The sequence below is a fragment of the Lissotriton helveticus genome, chromosome 5_1, assembly GCF_964261635.1.
Source record: "Lissotriton helveticus chromosome 5_1, aLisHel1.1, whole genome shotgun sequence".
Lineage (NCBI taxonomy): Eukaryota > Metazoa > Chordata > Amphibia > Caudata > Salamandridae > Lissotriton > Lissotriton helveticus.
In genome coordinates, this window is record NC_136065.1 from 208,220,326 (window position 1) to 208,235,815 (window position 15,490).

At 48.6% G+C, this 15,490-nt stretch overlaps 1 protein-coding gene across 1 annotated transcript in view; it reads right to left on the bottom strand.

Annotated features, from left to right (window-relative positions):
* Positions 1–2,208: 2,208 nt before the first annotated feature.
* CACNA1B (calcium voltage-gated channel subunit alpha1 B) overlaps positions 2,209–15,490 on the bottom strand; it is a 1,081,812-nt gene continuing 1,068,530 nt past the window's right edge. Inside the window, exon 48 of the mRNA XM_078642008.1 lies at positions 2,209–3,172. Coding sequence (XP_078498134.1) covers positions 2,630–3,172 — 543 coding nt within the window. The 3' untranslated portion in view covers positions 2,209–2,629. The remainder of the gene's footprint in view (positions 3,173–15,490) is intronic.

Consider the following 15,490-nt stretch of genomic DNA (forward strand, 5'->3'; position numbering starts at 1 on the left):
GTGAACATCACTATGAGACTCCTCGTGTTGCTGTCACTCAAAATAAAAAGTTAACTTTTCAACATATCTTTCTGTGCCTTACTATTCAATGGCGAATAATGCACAGCATGTGAATCTAGAATAGCTTTAGGCTCCAAAATCAAAGACTTCTGACCACGGGCTCCATCTCACCTGGCCAGGCCTTACACTACAGTGCTCACGCCGACATGCCAGTCTGTCATTACTCTGCTGTGCCTTTTGGTGTACCTACGCTGTCTTTACCCTACAGTGTCCAGTGCGTCTAAACTATCTGGTGTTTCATCTGCTGACCCTACTGAGTGCCCAGTTTCACCCTGCTTGTCCCATGACTTTCTAATATGGGATTAATGTACATGTAAAAAAGAGGATTTACGTGATAGCACACAGTTTGAGTCACTGTTTATCTTGCTAAATCCCTGTTGTTCTCCATGAAAATGCCAAGTGAAGAGAAAGCGATATCCTGATAAGTGAAGGGGCAGTAGACATTTGACTGAAAGCTGCTCTTCCAAACCTTTAGAGGTCCTTTTCTGTGACACACAGCGCTTAGTTTCATCAAAAGGACTTTAATATATTTAACGCAGTTCAATTCCCAACTGCTACACTGAAATCCAATTGAGTTTTTTCCAACCCACTGTCCTAATCAAATCTCCAAAGGTGGCTTTTGAATGTTCTTAACAGGACTAAGGACTACGACTTCCAGAAGGAACTGGAAGATGGGTTTAAAATTCTGCAATGGATGTAGTCTTATTTTTAGGATTTAGTGACCTGAAGCCTATTCTCAAGTGTCCAACAGCCTTCACTAGTCAGTATACGCCTAGGTGACGGAGCATACTGATTTGGACTAGGTGAAATGGTGTGATATACGTACATGTTCAGGGTGCACAAGACACCCCTGAATTACTTCTATCAAATCTTAAAGGTGGTGGTGGTGGGGCTTCAACAGACCTACACAGATGATACAATGAGGCCTCACACACACACAAGCACAAACACACAGTGAGACGACACTTTAAAACAAGGCCACGGTAGACACAACATTCCTGACATAGCTTTCAACTTCCCAGACGTTACCTGAGCAAAGTATGGATTCCTGAACAAGGCGCGGAACCTGGAATGATTACAGTCTAATCCCACCCCAAGGGTGTGTTCCCCTAAAATGTTCCCCCTCTTTCACTGTACAATTTTAGAAAAAAGAATGCAGGCAAAAAAAGTCTTCAAAGTTTCAGCTGAGTGACTAAAAACACCAGCTCTTTCGGAGTTGAGTCCAAGTCAAGGGGAGAGCTGTAAACAAGACAAAGAAAGGAGAACGCATCTCCAGTAACAAAGCAGAAAGGATGGGAGGGTGGGAAACAGTCTTGGACAGGGTGTATCTTTCTCTCTCTCTCTCTCTTGAGTTGACCCTTTAAGGGGATTGAGTCAATCTCCAAAGGGGTAAACTGAACAGTGTTGGGCATTGGTAGTGGTTTTGGTTGTTTTTCAATGTTATGCAAGAAGAGGGGAGTGCATTTGTTCCCCTCCATTTCCTTATCAAGCTTGCAGACCTCAATCTCCCCAATCACCCTTGAGGGGACTGTGCTATTTCCTGGTCTCATGAGACATTTCGAAGGATTCCTCTGAATCCCCCACTCCAGTCTGAGTAAGCAGCAGCAGGGTGTTCTGCCTGCTTCTTGAGACCCTGCATCTGGGTTTGGAACCCCGGCTGCCAGGACCCCTTTCTGTCCGCGGCACGTGGGAGGGTGCCCGGCTCCCTTCCTGCTATCACTTGCTACCCGTGACCGTGGAAACGCAGGAGGGGAAGTAGACATGCATTGGACGTGCACAGCAATGGCGGCCTTGCACGAGCACACACTTACCAGCCCAGCATGCCTCACTAATTCCATCACAAAATTGTCACCCTTATAGGAAAGGAAAAAACACACAGACATCTGGAATACTGGTCGTCACCGTTCCACATTCACAACGTTCTCTTCTTCCCAGCACACGGGAAACAAATCAAATCCCCACACCTTTCCTCCGCCTGTCCTTCCTCCCGTCAGCACTTTGGAACCCAGCCACTTCCCATTAAAAAGCACTTTAAAACGTTTCTACAGAGAGCCCTTGGGCGAGTGCACGGCTGGCCCTTCAGGCATTGGGCAGAAGGATGAGAAAACAGTACAGCGGATGCATCCATCTTTAACCCCACAGTGTTGAAAGAAATGTCCCGAAACAGCTCCACAGTCATCAATTCGGGCACCCCAGAAAGAGTCCTCAGCTTCACAGGTTTGGCATCTGTTGTACAAGGCAAGACACTGATGGGAAGCGTAGAGGAGAAGGGGCGAGAAACACAGGGGTGGGGGGTGGGGAAGAGAGAGAGGAAGTGGACCAACACAACAGCAACAAAAGGATCTTTATTCATTCCATTTCCTGTCCAGTGCAAAAAACAGATCGAGGAGGCGAGGCAGAGGCGTTCGCTCCCAGAGAGCACTAGTGCTGCGCGCAGCCCGCTCCTTCAGCATCCATGCGCTTGGGGCCGGCTGCGGTGTGGCGTGGGCGCTAGCACGCCAGGGCAGATAGATGATAAAACTCATCGATTGCCAATGAAGATCCAGGCTCGAGTCTGTTGAGCCTCGTGCTAGCACCAGTCATCCTGACCATCCTCGTGGTAGTAGCTGCGGGCCCTGCCACCTGTCCCGGGCCCAGAGTTGAGGCCTAAAGTATAGTGGTAGCCATTGGGGACCCGACGAACGTGCGAGGGCTGTGATGTCATGGAAGAGACGTACGAAGTCCTCGAGGACCGGCCTGAATTGGTAGCCAGTGCCTCCTCGAAGGTGAGCGCATCCTCGGACAGCGCCTGGCCAGAAATGTCACATTCCTCGCGGCGTCCAAGGTAGGGATCGGAGCCGGTGCGGGCCCCGCTGAAGCATGCCTGGCCCTGGGCCTCGCTGTGCAACAGGGCGTTGTGTTCCGACAAGCCGCGGCTCAGACGTCCCGGGGAGAAGGTGGGGACGCCGGTCTGAAAATGAGAGAAGTGTACCGGCGAGGAGTTGGCAGTCTTGTAGGTGACGCTTGGACGCGGGGTCAGAGGCGTCTGCGGGAGCTGCCTCCGGACGCCGCGGCACGGCGTGCTAGCACCAGAAGTCGACAGCAGAGGGCTCCTGTTAACTGAACCACTGCCCTACATGAAAATTAGAACAAAGCAAATGAAAAATAAAAAACCAGACGGACACAACGGGCACAGACAGACACGGAATGCAAGGGAAGCGACAGCAAGGACACAGCAGAGCCACGAGTAGAGGGATAGCGAAAGAGAAAGGGGTTCAGACAACCACAAGTAAGGGAAGAAGGGGGGAAAAAGGGAAGAAAGATTTAAAAAGAGGCAAAAAGAAGGAAAACCAAGTAATTGTGAGAGCGTGCACATTATAACAAATACATTCACTGCAGATATCCATATTCCTGAGGATTCGTGGCAGTGCAAAAATTATGAATTACTTGTAGCCCTCCGGAGTGTATCCATGTACTTTCCTTTTTATTGAAAAACATGCTTTACACTTTTTTCAATGGCTTACTTAACTTTAAAAGATGTTTGTGTGGTTGCGTCTTAGTTGTTCTAGGGACATCTCTGTTTATTATCTACCCCAGAGCAGGAAAGAGGTACGGTTACCTTCTCATTGGCTAATCATCAACTAATCATTAGCCACTCTTCTTGTGGCTATGCCTGTGGTGTCACAGCTTGTTTAGTGTTTGTTGAGATTCGGTGGCAGAAAGGCCACTATGCACATCTCGCAGGACTTTCTCCCTCTGGGTTGCGTCTCAGCAAACCTAGGCTGCTCTCGTTCTTTAGCTCGGATATTCTGCGTACAGTAAATAAGTGTCCTCTATGTGTTAGGGATTATTGCTGAGAGGGAGCTCATTGCATTCAATCGTCATTATTCAAAGACCTCTATCAGTGAGCTACTTGTGTTCTTCCCTTCCAACAAAACATCACCCCCCCTAAGATTAGCAGAGCCAACAGATGCTTCCAAAGGAAGTATTTCATAAATCGCAGGTCTATAAGTCATTGCATTAATCAGTTGACAAGTGACTATGCATTCTATCGCATATGCCTATACAGTAAATGATCAAACACTAAAACCAAGAAATAAATATAAAATGCCCAGAAATAAAAATAAGCAGCATTTATGTATAGAAACAAATTAAGCAAAAAGCAGCAGAAACTGATTTTTGCATATGTATCTATGGCAGATAGATACATATGCAGTGTATGCTGCTATTTATTAACTTTATTTCTGAGTATTATTTTTGATCATTTATTGTATGGGTGTATGAGATAAGATGCACAATTCCTAGTTGATTCAGTCAATGACTTGAAGACCTGTGGTTAATGAAATAGTTCCTTGGGGAGCATCTGATGGCTGTAGTATATTACTCGGTCTCTTGTAAGATTACTGGTTTGGCCCAGTGTGGTCCAGCCTAATTCTAAGATTGCATTTTCACCAAGAAAAGGCTTATGCGCTCTTCATTCCACTGATGGATTGTCTTTTATGTTCTCTTTCAGACTGCAAGTCTTACCTAAAGCTGCGGGTAGGCCACTGCAGCGTCTACCTTTTTTTGCAGTTTTTTTAATAGCGGAATCCTGTTTGAAGGACACTAAAATGTACATATTTTTAGGCACATGGAAATTTAGTGATTTGCTTAGAATCATAGGATGTTGAACGGAGGCTGGGATTCGAACCTGGGTCCTCAGCTTCAAACTCGACAGCCCTAGATGCTGGGGCACGCCTCCATGAAGCAGTCATAGTGGGCGCATTTATGTTTGTTTTTGCAAGCCCAGATATCAAGAGAAGACAGACAGATAACCCCTGAGAGGTAAGAGGTACTTTTAAAAAAGAGACACCATCTTTGTCGATCTCTCCTCCTTGGGTACACCCTGAGCATAAAGGCTGCCTCTTATTTGAATGGCAGATCTTGTGTGAGTCCTGGAGGGCTGGGTCCCCTCGAGTGCGTCATTACCTGTGGCACAACATTCTGTAGCATGTTCACTTGTATAACCAAATGAAAATGGTGTTCTTTGGCTTACAATCCTGGGGCATTATCTCTTCCCATAACCACAGAAGGCTAGTACTCTGTGGTACAACTTGACATGCCATTTTTTTCTTGCGGCCATCTTAGTGATCTATACTTTGGCCCACAATTCCAGTCCATTGTTGTATTCTAATGAGCTGTAGGTATTTTTCACTATCAAATCAAGCAAGGGACATTACTCTGAGGCATATATATTTTTGGGCATTTTTCTCTGCAACACCATCCTTCAGTATTATTCATTGGCACAGCAATACAGACACAACAGTCTCTGGTCTTGTATAGTACTGCCGTACAGTACTTCCCAGAACAATAGTTGAAAACACTGTGTGTTGTGCTATTATGGGGCTTTCTTATCTCATATACAAAAATATAATGGACGGAATGCTTGAAATAATCTTAGCCACTGGTAATTGTAGAGGGCCGCAATTCAGTTCATCATTATTTTGCACGCCATGCAACCTCACTGTTTGGACCCAACCATATGCAAATCAGTCTTGACCCTGCTCCAGTAAGATTAATCCAGCCCAAACTGCCAGGCCTTGTCCACCCTGATCCGGAACACAGGTAGTTGATTGGACTGTTCCTATTGGAGCAAGGTCAAGACTGATTTGCATATGGCCTGGTCCAAATTCATGAGGCATGGAGTGTCAAATAACGATGGACTGGGATACGGGCCTCAGTAATTACCAGTGGCTGTGATAATTCAGGCATTCCTTTCATCACCCTTTTGTTTACTTCAGTGTGACGCCCTAGGTGGAACAGGTATGCCCAGACGTGGGTCCTGTGCACACTGTGCCAGTGGAACCAAGCTATACCCAACTGATGAGCCCTAAAAAGGGCGAATCTGGTCATGGGTTGTTTGATCCCCGGTTCAGGGAGGACCTGCCTTGGGGGTTCGGACTCAATTGAACCTAATGAAGCAGGGTCAAGAATGATTTGCATAAGGCTGGGTCCAAACTGAGGTGGCATGGTGTGCGAAATAATGATGGACTGGGACACGGGGCTCAGTAATTACCAGTGGCTGTGATAATTCAGGCATTCCATCCATCACCCTTTTGTCTACTTCAGTGCGATGCCCTTGGTGGAATGGGTATGCTCAGACGTGGGTCTTGTGCACACAATGGAACCAAGCGATACCCAACTAATGAGCCCTAAAAAGGGAGAATCTGTTCATGGGTTATTTGTGCCCCGGTTCGGGGAGGACCTGGCCTGGTGGTTCGGTCTTGACTGTTCCTAATGAAGCAGGGTCAAGAATGATTTGCATAAAGCTGGGTCCAAACTGAGGTGGCATGGTGTGCGAAATAATGATTGCCTGGGATGCGGACCGAGTAATTACCAGTGGCTGAGATTGATCCAAGAGGTCTATCCATTACTTTTTTGCATTGTTTTCTTGCGCCATATTCTATAAACTATTTGGTACACTATTGTATGGTATTATTCAGTGGCACATGACTGTACAGAATGACTTTTCTGGCACTGGTGGTTTTTGGAAACCTCATTATCAGAAGTAGTAAGGAAGGGGGTCCTCCCTCTCCGGCACAATATTCTGGGGTATTCTTCTTTTGTATTTTGTTACATTATTTTAAATGTTACAGGGCTCTATTGCTTTTTAATCTGGGGCACTATTATTTTATGTTCTGCTACATAAACTCATATTCGGGTCATTATTATTTAACATTTAGAGTCATTATTGCTGAGAAATTGTTTTTATTCTACGGTTTTATTTACTTATATTCGCGTCATTGTTGTTGTTTCTTGCTTCGGGCAATTGCTGTTTCATATTCTGGAGTACTGTTTTTAATTATCAGCAGCAATATTCAGTTGCATTTTAGGGCATTACTTGTTTTTATTCAAGAGTGTCGTTCACTTTAATATGCTGGGCATTATTCCTTCATATTTTGGAGTAGTGTTCCTTAGCATTCTATTCTAGTTACATTCTGCCTTATTATTCTGTGGGGAAAAATATTATTTCCTGGAACTATGTTCTAAAAGAGAACACTGGCCACCCTCTTACCCTCACAGGGAATTTACTGTCCCCATCACACACTGTCACCTGCAGCCAATGCCTAACTCAGTTTACAAACGTGGCCCCACAGCCTAATAATATTTAAAACACAATATTATTCAAGGCTACATGCCAACAGGGGCATCTACCTGTTCTAAACGTAACAGGTACTACGTTAACAGCGCTAAATAATGCTACTTTTACCCATCCACCACCTCGGTAGGGTGAGATGTTGAGCTGGCCTTGCCAGGACTCCAATCTCTACTCTGTAGGCTGCAGCAGTAGTGCTGCTGCAGGCATATATTACACTCCAGAGCCAAAGGCGTAACTTATTCACATGTCTTCTGTGTAGAAGGATAGTCACAACTTTGCCCCACACCTACTCATGTTATATCTAATGGGCCCTCCTATTCGAACTCCTTAGAAACAGAGTAAACAAATAGCCCATCTGATTAGTCTGAACTGGCCTCGCCTGGTGAAATCATGTTGCAGCAGGCGCTGCCAGCCTGTGGTTTTAACTTATTCCATGAGGTTTTCCTTTATGTATGAATACATATATGCCTCGTCTGCACCCGTGAGGGCCAGGCTGCCCATCCCAGAGCTGCCACGCTTCTCCCTCCTTCCACTTTGTAATTAGGATCCTCAAACATGGAATTTTCATGGCCACTGACCTTTCTAGCGAGCCACTGCAAGTGGCGGTCGTGCTGTCAACTTGCAGTTGACTTCCTGGCCTCATTGACCTCTTTACTTCCGATGTTTTGCATCTTGCTCCTGAGCTCTAGCTCGACAGGTGGGTGCTGAGCAGGTGGGACACTGGGTTGAGCAGAGGAATGTTCTCCCACTGGTGAGGCTTGGTCACTCTGAGAAAGGGCTGTTCCCAGATAAAGTATGCAGGGGTTGAAGGCTTTGACTCCGTACTGCCTACAAGAGCTGGGAGAGCCTAGGAAGAGACTCCGCCACTTGTATTAGGACTACAACAACCTTGAGGATTTACTCCTTTCACAGCAGATGTAGCCAATGCCAGACCTTTTGTTTCAAAGTCCTGCATCATGCCCGCTCTGACAGGCGACGAGGCTGTACACAACCCCTTCCAAGGAATCGAAGTCCACCAATTCTCAACTTCTGTGCAGAGGTTCACTGGATGGGACTGAGATACTTTCAAAGACAGGGGGTCTTTTGAGTGAAAAGCACTGACCATCAGGCCAATTGGCAGCTTTGGGGTTTAACTCAACCCTAATGGTGTGTGCATCCCAGGTCACCTTGTTTTCCCCCGGCAGTGGCGTGAAATCAGATTTGAAGTTACAGCGTGAAATCGGATTTGAATGTTACACCACCAAGACAGGAACATGGTTATTTCATGGCACACTCACTTCTACATATTGTGCTGTGTTGTGGTTAAGTTAGCTTGGTGTTCTGTCTTCCACCATTTTGTTAGTCCTCACAGTGCTGATGGATTTGAAGAGGGTTTGAGGATTATAATTGCAGGCTGGAGTCTGTTTTTGGTTAGTTTTATTTGCATTACGAGTAGTGTAACTGTGGTTCTTTTGCTAATGCATACTGCTAAAAAACTGAATAGAAGAAGGTTCTTGTACATGAACACACCCAGCGGCTCTGCAGCATTGCACATTCACAGATATCACAATTTTTGTTTACTGCCGCGTGTCACCTCCAGGAAGTGATATCACTGCATAGTAGAAATTCAACTACATGTTAGGCGATATCACAGTATCTCACAGGACGCAAAACAATGCTCAGGATATCAATGTGTAGCACATGTTTCTGGTATAAATCACAGGCTTAGACTATACACAGTTTCATATGCTTTATCATTATAACCAATAACATTTACAGGACGAGGTATCAAAAAAGTATACCGAATGATGCACATATGAGCATGGCGTACCACTATTGATATCCTCATGTATCACGCTACATCATACAGCATCTGTATATCTCACAATTTTACCATTTAGGAAAGGATGTTGCCACAGATCACAAAGCATCATGTTATCTTACATGATATTACATAAACAATTAATCACATTCTTTAGTATTATACCAAGGTATTCAATATCAATGATAACAAATTACACTAGACCAAAGCACTTAGCAGAATTAATATTTTCATATCACATAACACCTACACTGAGCACACATGTGTACGTTGGAATGTGGCACTCATCTGCCTTTTGCATGCCTGTTCCTGCCCACAATCTCACATCTGGCTAATGCAGCCGTGCTGCTTTCCTCTTATTTGGCCTGTTGAACAACACGGCCAGTGCCTGTCCCTACTGCCTCTTACTGTCTTAAACCTGTTTTTATCCTCACCCCTCCTGCATCTCTAGTTGCTCTGCCCTGTCTCAGGTGTATCCTCTCATGTTGGTTTTTAGGGAGATGCTCCTTTCATAACCTCGTATATTTTAGCTGCCTCTCCCTCCGTAACCTCACACGTTTCAGCTACTTCTGCCTCTATTTCCTCACTGGTTTTGCCTGCCCTTACCTACATAACCTCATCTGTTTTCACGGCACCTGCCTCTGTAAACCTCAGCTGGCTTATTTCTCTGTAACCTCAGCTGTTTTGGCTGTTTCTGCCTCTGTTACCTCACATGTTTAACTGTGCAAGGCTTCGCAACCTCAACTGCTTTGCCTGCTTCAGCCTCCATAACCTCACTTGTTTTGCCTGCTCCTGCCTCCATCACCTCATGTTACTGCTGTTCATGTCACCGTAACTTCAACTGTTTTGCCTGCTTTAATTACTTCACGTGTTTTGCCTGCTTCTGCCTTCGCTTGCCTGTTTTGGCTGCTTCTGTAACTTCACCTGTTTTATCTGCTTCTGCCTCTGTAATCTCACCTGTTGCCTCCTATGAGCTCATCTGTTTAGGTTGCTCCTCCCACACGACCTCACCTGCTTTGGTTGCTTCTGCCTCTGTGCCCTCACCTGCTTTGGTTGCTTCTGCCTCCGTGACCTCACTTGATTGGCTACTTCTGCCTCAGTGACCTCACCTGCTTTGGTTGCTTCTGCCTAAGTGACCTTACCTACTTTGGTTGCTTCTGCCTCAGTGTCCTCACCTGTGTTAGTTGCTTCTGCCTCTGTGACCTCACCTGTGTTAGCTACTTCTGCCTCTGTGACCTCACATGCTTTGGTTGCTTCTGCCTCAGTAACCTCACCTGCTTTGGTTGCTTCTGCCTCTGTGACCTCACCTGCTTTGGTTGCTTCTGCCTCAGTGACCTCACCTGCTTTGGTTGCTTCTGCCTCAGTAACCTCACCTGCTTTGGTTGCTTCTGCCTCAGTGACCTCACCTGCTTTGGTTGCTTCTGCCTCAGTAACCTCACCTGTGTTAGCTACTTCTGCCTCTGTGACCTCACCTGCTTTGGTTGCTTCTGCCTCAGTAACCTCACCTGCTTTGGTTGCTTCTGCCTCAGTAACCTCACCTGCTTTGGTTGCTTCTGCCTCAGTGACCTCACCTGCTGTGGTTGCTCCTGCCTCTGTGACCTCACCTGCTTTGGTTGCTTCTGCCTCTGTGACCTCACCTGCTTTGGTTGCTTCTGCCTCAGTGACCTCACCTGCTTTGGTTGCTTCTGCCTCAGTAACCTCACCTGCTTTGGTTGCTTCTGCCTCTGTGACCTTACCTACTTTGGTTGCTTCTGCCTCAGTGTCCTCACCTGTGTTAGTTGCTTCTGCCTCTGTGACCTCACCTGTGTTAGCTACTTCTGCCTCTGTGACCTCACCTGCTTTGGTTGCTTCTGCCTCAGTAACCTCACCTGCTTTGGTTGCTTCTGCCTCTGTGACCTCACCTGCTTTGGTTGCTTCTGCCTCAGTGACCTCACCTGCTTTGGTTGCTTCTGCCTCAGTAACCTCACCTGCTTTGGTTGCTTCTGCCTCTGTGACCTCACCTGCTTTGGTTGCTTCTGCCTCAGTAACCTCACCTGCTTTGGTTGCTTCTGCCTCAGTAACCTCACCTGCTTTGGTTGCTTCTGCCTCAGTGACCTCACCTGCTGTGGTTGCTCCTGCCTCTGTGACCTCACCTGTTTGGTTGCTTCTGCCCCTGTGACCTAACCTGCTTTGGTTGCTCTTGCCTCTGTGACCTCACCTGCTTTGGTTGCTCTTGCCTCTGTGACCTCACCTGCTTTGGTTGCTTCTGCCTCAGTAACCTCACCTGCTTTGGTTGCTTCTGCCTCAGTGACCTCACCTGCTTTGGTTGCTCCTGCCTCTGTGACCTCACCTGCTTTGGTTGCTTCTGCCTCAGTGACCTCACCTGCTTTGGTTGCTCCTGCCTCTGTGACCTCACCTGCTTTGGTTGCTTCTGCCTCTGTGACCTCACCTGCTTTGGTTGCTCTTGCCTCTGTGACCTCACCTGCTTCGGTTGCTTCTGCCTCTGTGACCTCACCTGCTTCGGTTGCTCTTGCCTCTGTGACCTCACCTGCTTTGGTTGCTTCTGCCTCAGTAACCTCACCTGCTTTGGTTGCTTCTCCTCCGTGACCTCACCTGCTTTGGTTGCTTCTGCCTCAGTGACCTCACCTGCTTTGGTTGCTCCTGCTTCTGTGACCTCACCTGCTTTGGTTGCTTGTGCCTCTGTTACCTCACCTGCTTTGGTTGCTCTTGCCTCTGTGACCTCACCTGCTTTGGTTGCTCTTGCCTCTGTGGCCTCACCTGCTTTGGTTGCTTCCGCCTCAGTAACCTCACCTGCTTTGGTTGCTCTTGCCTCTGTGACCTCACCTGCTTTGGTTGCTCTTGCCTCTTTGACCTCACCTGCTTTGGTTGCTCTTGCCTCTGTGACCTCACCTGCTTTGGTTGCTTCTGCCTCAGTAACCTCACCTGCTTTGGTTGCTCTTGCCTCTTTGACCTCACCTGCTTTGGTTGCTCCTGCCTCTGTGACCTCACCTGCTTTGGTTGCTTCTGCCTCTGTGACCTCACCTGCTTTGGTTGCTTCTGCCTCTGTGACCTCACCTGCTTTGGTTGCTCTTGCCTCTGTGACCTCACCTGCTTTGGTTGCTTCTGCCTCTGTGACCTCACCTGCTTTGGTTGCTCTTGTCTCTGTGACCTCACCTGCTTCGGTTGCTCTTGCCTCTGTGACCTCACCTGCTTTGGTTGCTCTTGCCTCTGTGACCTCACCTGCTTTGGTTGCTCTTGCCTCTGTGACCTCACCTGCTTTGGTTGCTCTTGCCTCTGTGACCTCACCTGCTTTGGTTGCTCTTGCCTCTGTGACCTCACCTGCTTTGGTTGCTTCTGCCTCAGTAACCTCACCTGTGTTAGCTACTTCTGCCTCTGTGACCTCACCTGCTTTGGTTGCTTCTGCCTCAGTAACCTCACCTGCTTTGGTTGCTTCTGCCTCAGTAACCTCAGCTGCTTTGGTTGCTTCTGCCTCAGTGACCTCACCTGCTGTGGTTGCTCCTGCCTCTGTGACCTCACCTGTTTGGTTGCTTCTGCCCCTGTGACCTAACCTGCTTTGGTTGCTCTTGCCTCTGTGACCTCACCTGCTTTGGTTGCTCTTGCCTCTGTGACCTCACCTGCTTTGGTTGCTTCTGCCTCAGTAACCTCACCTGCTTTGGTTGCTCCTGCCTCCGTGACCTCACCTGCTTTGGTTGCTCCTGCCTCTGTGACCTCACCTGCTTTGGTTGCTTCTGCCTCAGTGACCTCACCTGCTTTGGTTGCTCCTGCCTCTGTGACCTCACCTGCTTTGGTTGCTTCTGCCTCTGTGACCTCACCTGCTTTGGTTGCTCTTGCCTCTGTGACCTCACCTGCTTCGGTTGCTTCTGCCTCTGTGACCTCACCTGCTTCGGTTGCTCTTGCCTCTGTGACCTCACCTGCTTTGGTTGCTTCTGCCTCAGTAACCTCACCTGCTTTGGTTGCTTCTCCTCCGTGACCTCACCTGCTTTGGTTGCTTCTGCCTCAGTGACCTCACCTGCTTTGGTTGCTCCTGCTTCTGTGACCTCACCTGCTTTGGTTGCTTCTGCCTCTGTTACCTCACCTGCTTTGGTTGCTCTTGCCTCTGTGACCTCACCTGCTTTGGTTGCTCTTGCCTCTGTGACCTCACCTGCTTTGGTTGCTTCCGCCTCAGTAACCTCACCTGCTTTGGTTGCTCTTGCCTCTGTGACCTCACCTGCTTTGGTTGCTCTTGCCTCTTTGACCTCACCTGCTTTGGTTGCTCTTGCCTCTGTGGCCTCACCTGCTTTGGTTGCTTCTGCCTCAGTAACCTCACCTGCTTTGGTTGCTCTTGCCTCTTTGACCTCACCTGCTTTGGTTGCTCCTGCCTCTGTGACCTCACCTGCTTTGGTTGCTGCTGCCTCTGTGACCTCACCTGCTGTGGTTGCTGTTGTCTCTGTGACCTCACCTGCTTTGGTTGCTTCTGCCTCTGTGACCTCACCTGCTTTGGTTGCTTCTGCCTCTTTGACCTCACCTGCTGTGGTTGCTCTTGCCTCTGTGACCTCACCTGCTTCGGTTGCTTCTGCCTCTGTGACCTCACCTGCTTTGGTTGCTGCTGCCTCTGTGACCTCACCTGCTGTGGTTGCTGTTGTCTCTGTGACCTCACCTGCTTTGGTTGCTTCTGCCTCTGTGACCTCACCTGCTTTGGTTGCTTCTGCCTCTGTGACCTCACCTGCTTTGGTTGCTCTTGCCTCTGTGACCTCACCTGCTTTGGTTGCTCTTGCCTCTTTGACCTCACCTGCTTTGGTTGCTTCTGCCTCAGTAACCTCACCTGCTTTGGTTGCTTCTGCCTCTGTGACCTCACCTGCTTTGGTTGCTTCTGCCTCAGTAACCTCACCTGCTTTGGTTGCTTCTGCCTCTGTGACCTCGCCTGCTTTGGTTGCTCTTGCCTCTTTGACCTCACCTGCTTCGGTTGCTCTTGCCTCTGTGACCTCACCTTCTTTGGTTGCTCTTGCCACTGTGACCTCACCTGCTTTGGTTGCTTCTGCCTCAGTAACCTCACCTGCTTTGGTTGCTTCTGCCTCTGTGACCTCCCCTGCTTTGGTTGCTCTTGCCTCTTTGAGCTCACCTGCTTCGGTTGCTCTTGCCTCTGTGACCTCACCTGCTTTGGTTGCTCTTGCCTCTTTGACCTCACCTCCTTCGGTTGCTCTTGCCTCTGTGACCTCACCTGCTTTGGTTGCTCTTGCCTCTTTGACCTCACCTGCTTCGGTTGCTCTTGCCTCTTTGACCTCACCTGCTTCGGTTGCTCCTGCCTCTGTGACCTCACCTGCTTTGGTTGCTCTTGCCTCTGTGACCTCACCTGCTTTGGTTGCTCTTGCCTTTGTGACCTCACCTGCTTTGGTTGCTCTTGCCTCTGTGACCTCACCTGCTTTGGTTGCTTCTGCCTCTGTGACCTCCCCTGCTTTGGTTGCTCTTGCCTCTTTGAGCTCACCTGCTTCGGTTGCTCTTGCCTCTGTGACCTCACCTGCTTTGGTTGCTCTTGCCTCTTTGACCTCACCTCCTTCGGTTGCTCTTGCCTCTGTGACCTCACCTGCTTTGGTTGCTCTTGCCTCTTTGACCTCACCTGCTTCGGTTGCTCTTGCCTCTTTGACCTCACCTGCTTCGGTTGCTCCTGCCTCTGTGACCTCACCTGCTTTGGTTGTTTCTGCCTCTGTGACCTCACCTGCTTTGGTTGCTCTTGCCTCTGTGACCTCACCTGCTTTGGTTGCTCTTGCCTCTGTGACCTCACCTGCTTTGGTTGCTCTTGCCTCTGTGACCTCACTTGCTTTGATTGCTTCTGCCTCAGTAACTTCACCTGCTTTGGTTGCTCTTGCCTCTGTGACCTCACCTGCTTTGGTTGCTCTTGCCTCTGTGACCTCACCTGCTTTGGTTGCTTCTGCCTCAGTAACCTCACCTGCTTTGGTTGCTCTTGCTTCTGTGACCTCACCTGCTTTGGTTGCTCTTGCCTCTGTGACCTCACCTGCTTTGGTTGCTCTTGCCTTGGTTGCTCTTGCCTCTGTGACCTCACCTGCTTTGGTTGCTCTTGCCTCTGTGACCTCACCTGCTTTGGTTGCTCTTGCCTCTGTGACCTCACCTGCTTCGGTTGCTCTTGCCTCTGTGACCTCACCTGCTTCGGTTGCTCTTGCCTCTGTGACCTCACCTGCTTTGGTTGCTCTTGTCTCTGTGACCTCACCTGCTTTGTTTGCTCTTGCCTCTGTGACCTCACCTGCTTTGGTTGCTCTTGCCTCTGTGACCTCACCTGCTTCGGTTGCTCTTGCCTCTGTGGCCTCACCTGCTTTGGTTGCTCTTGTCTCTGTGACCTCACCTGCTTCGGTTGCTCTTGCCTCTGTGACCTCACCTGCTTTGGTTGCTCTTGTCTCTGTGACCTCACCTGCTTTGGTTGCTATTGCCTCTGTGACCTCACCTGCTTTGCTTGCTCTTGCCTCTGTGACCTCACCTGCTTTGGTTGCTCTTGCCTCTGTGACCTCACCTGCTTCGGTTGC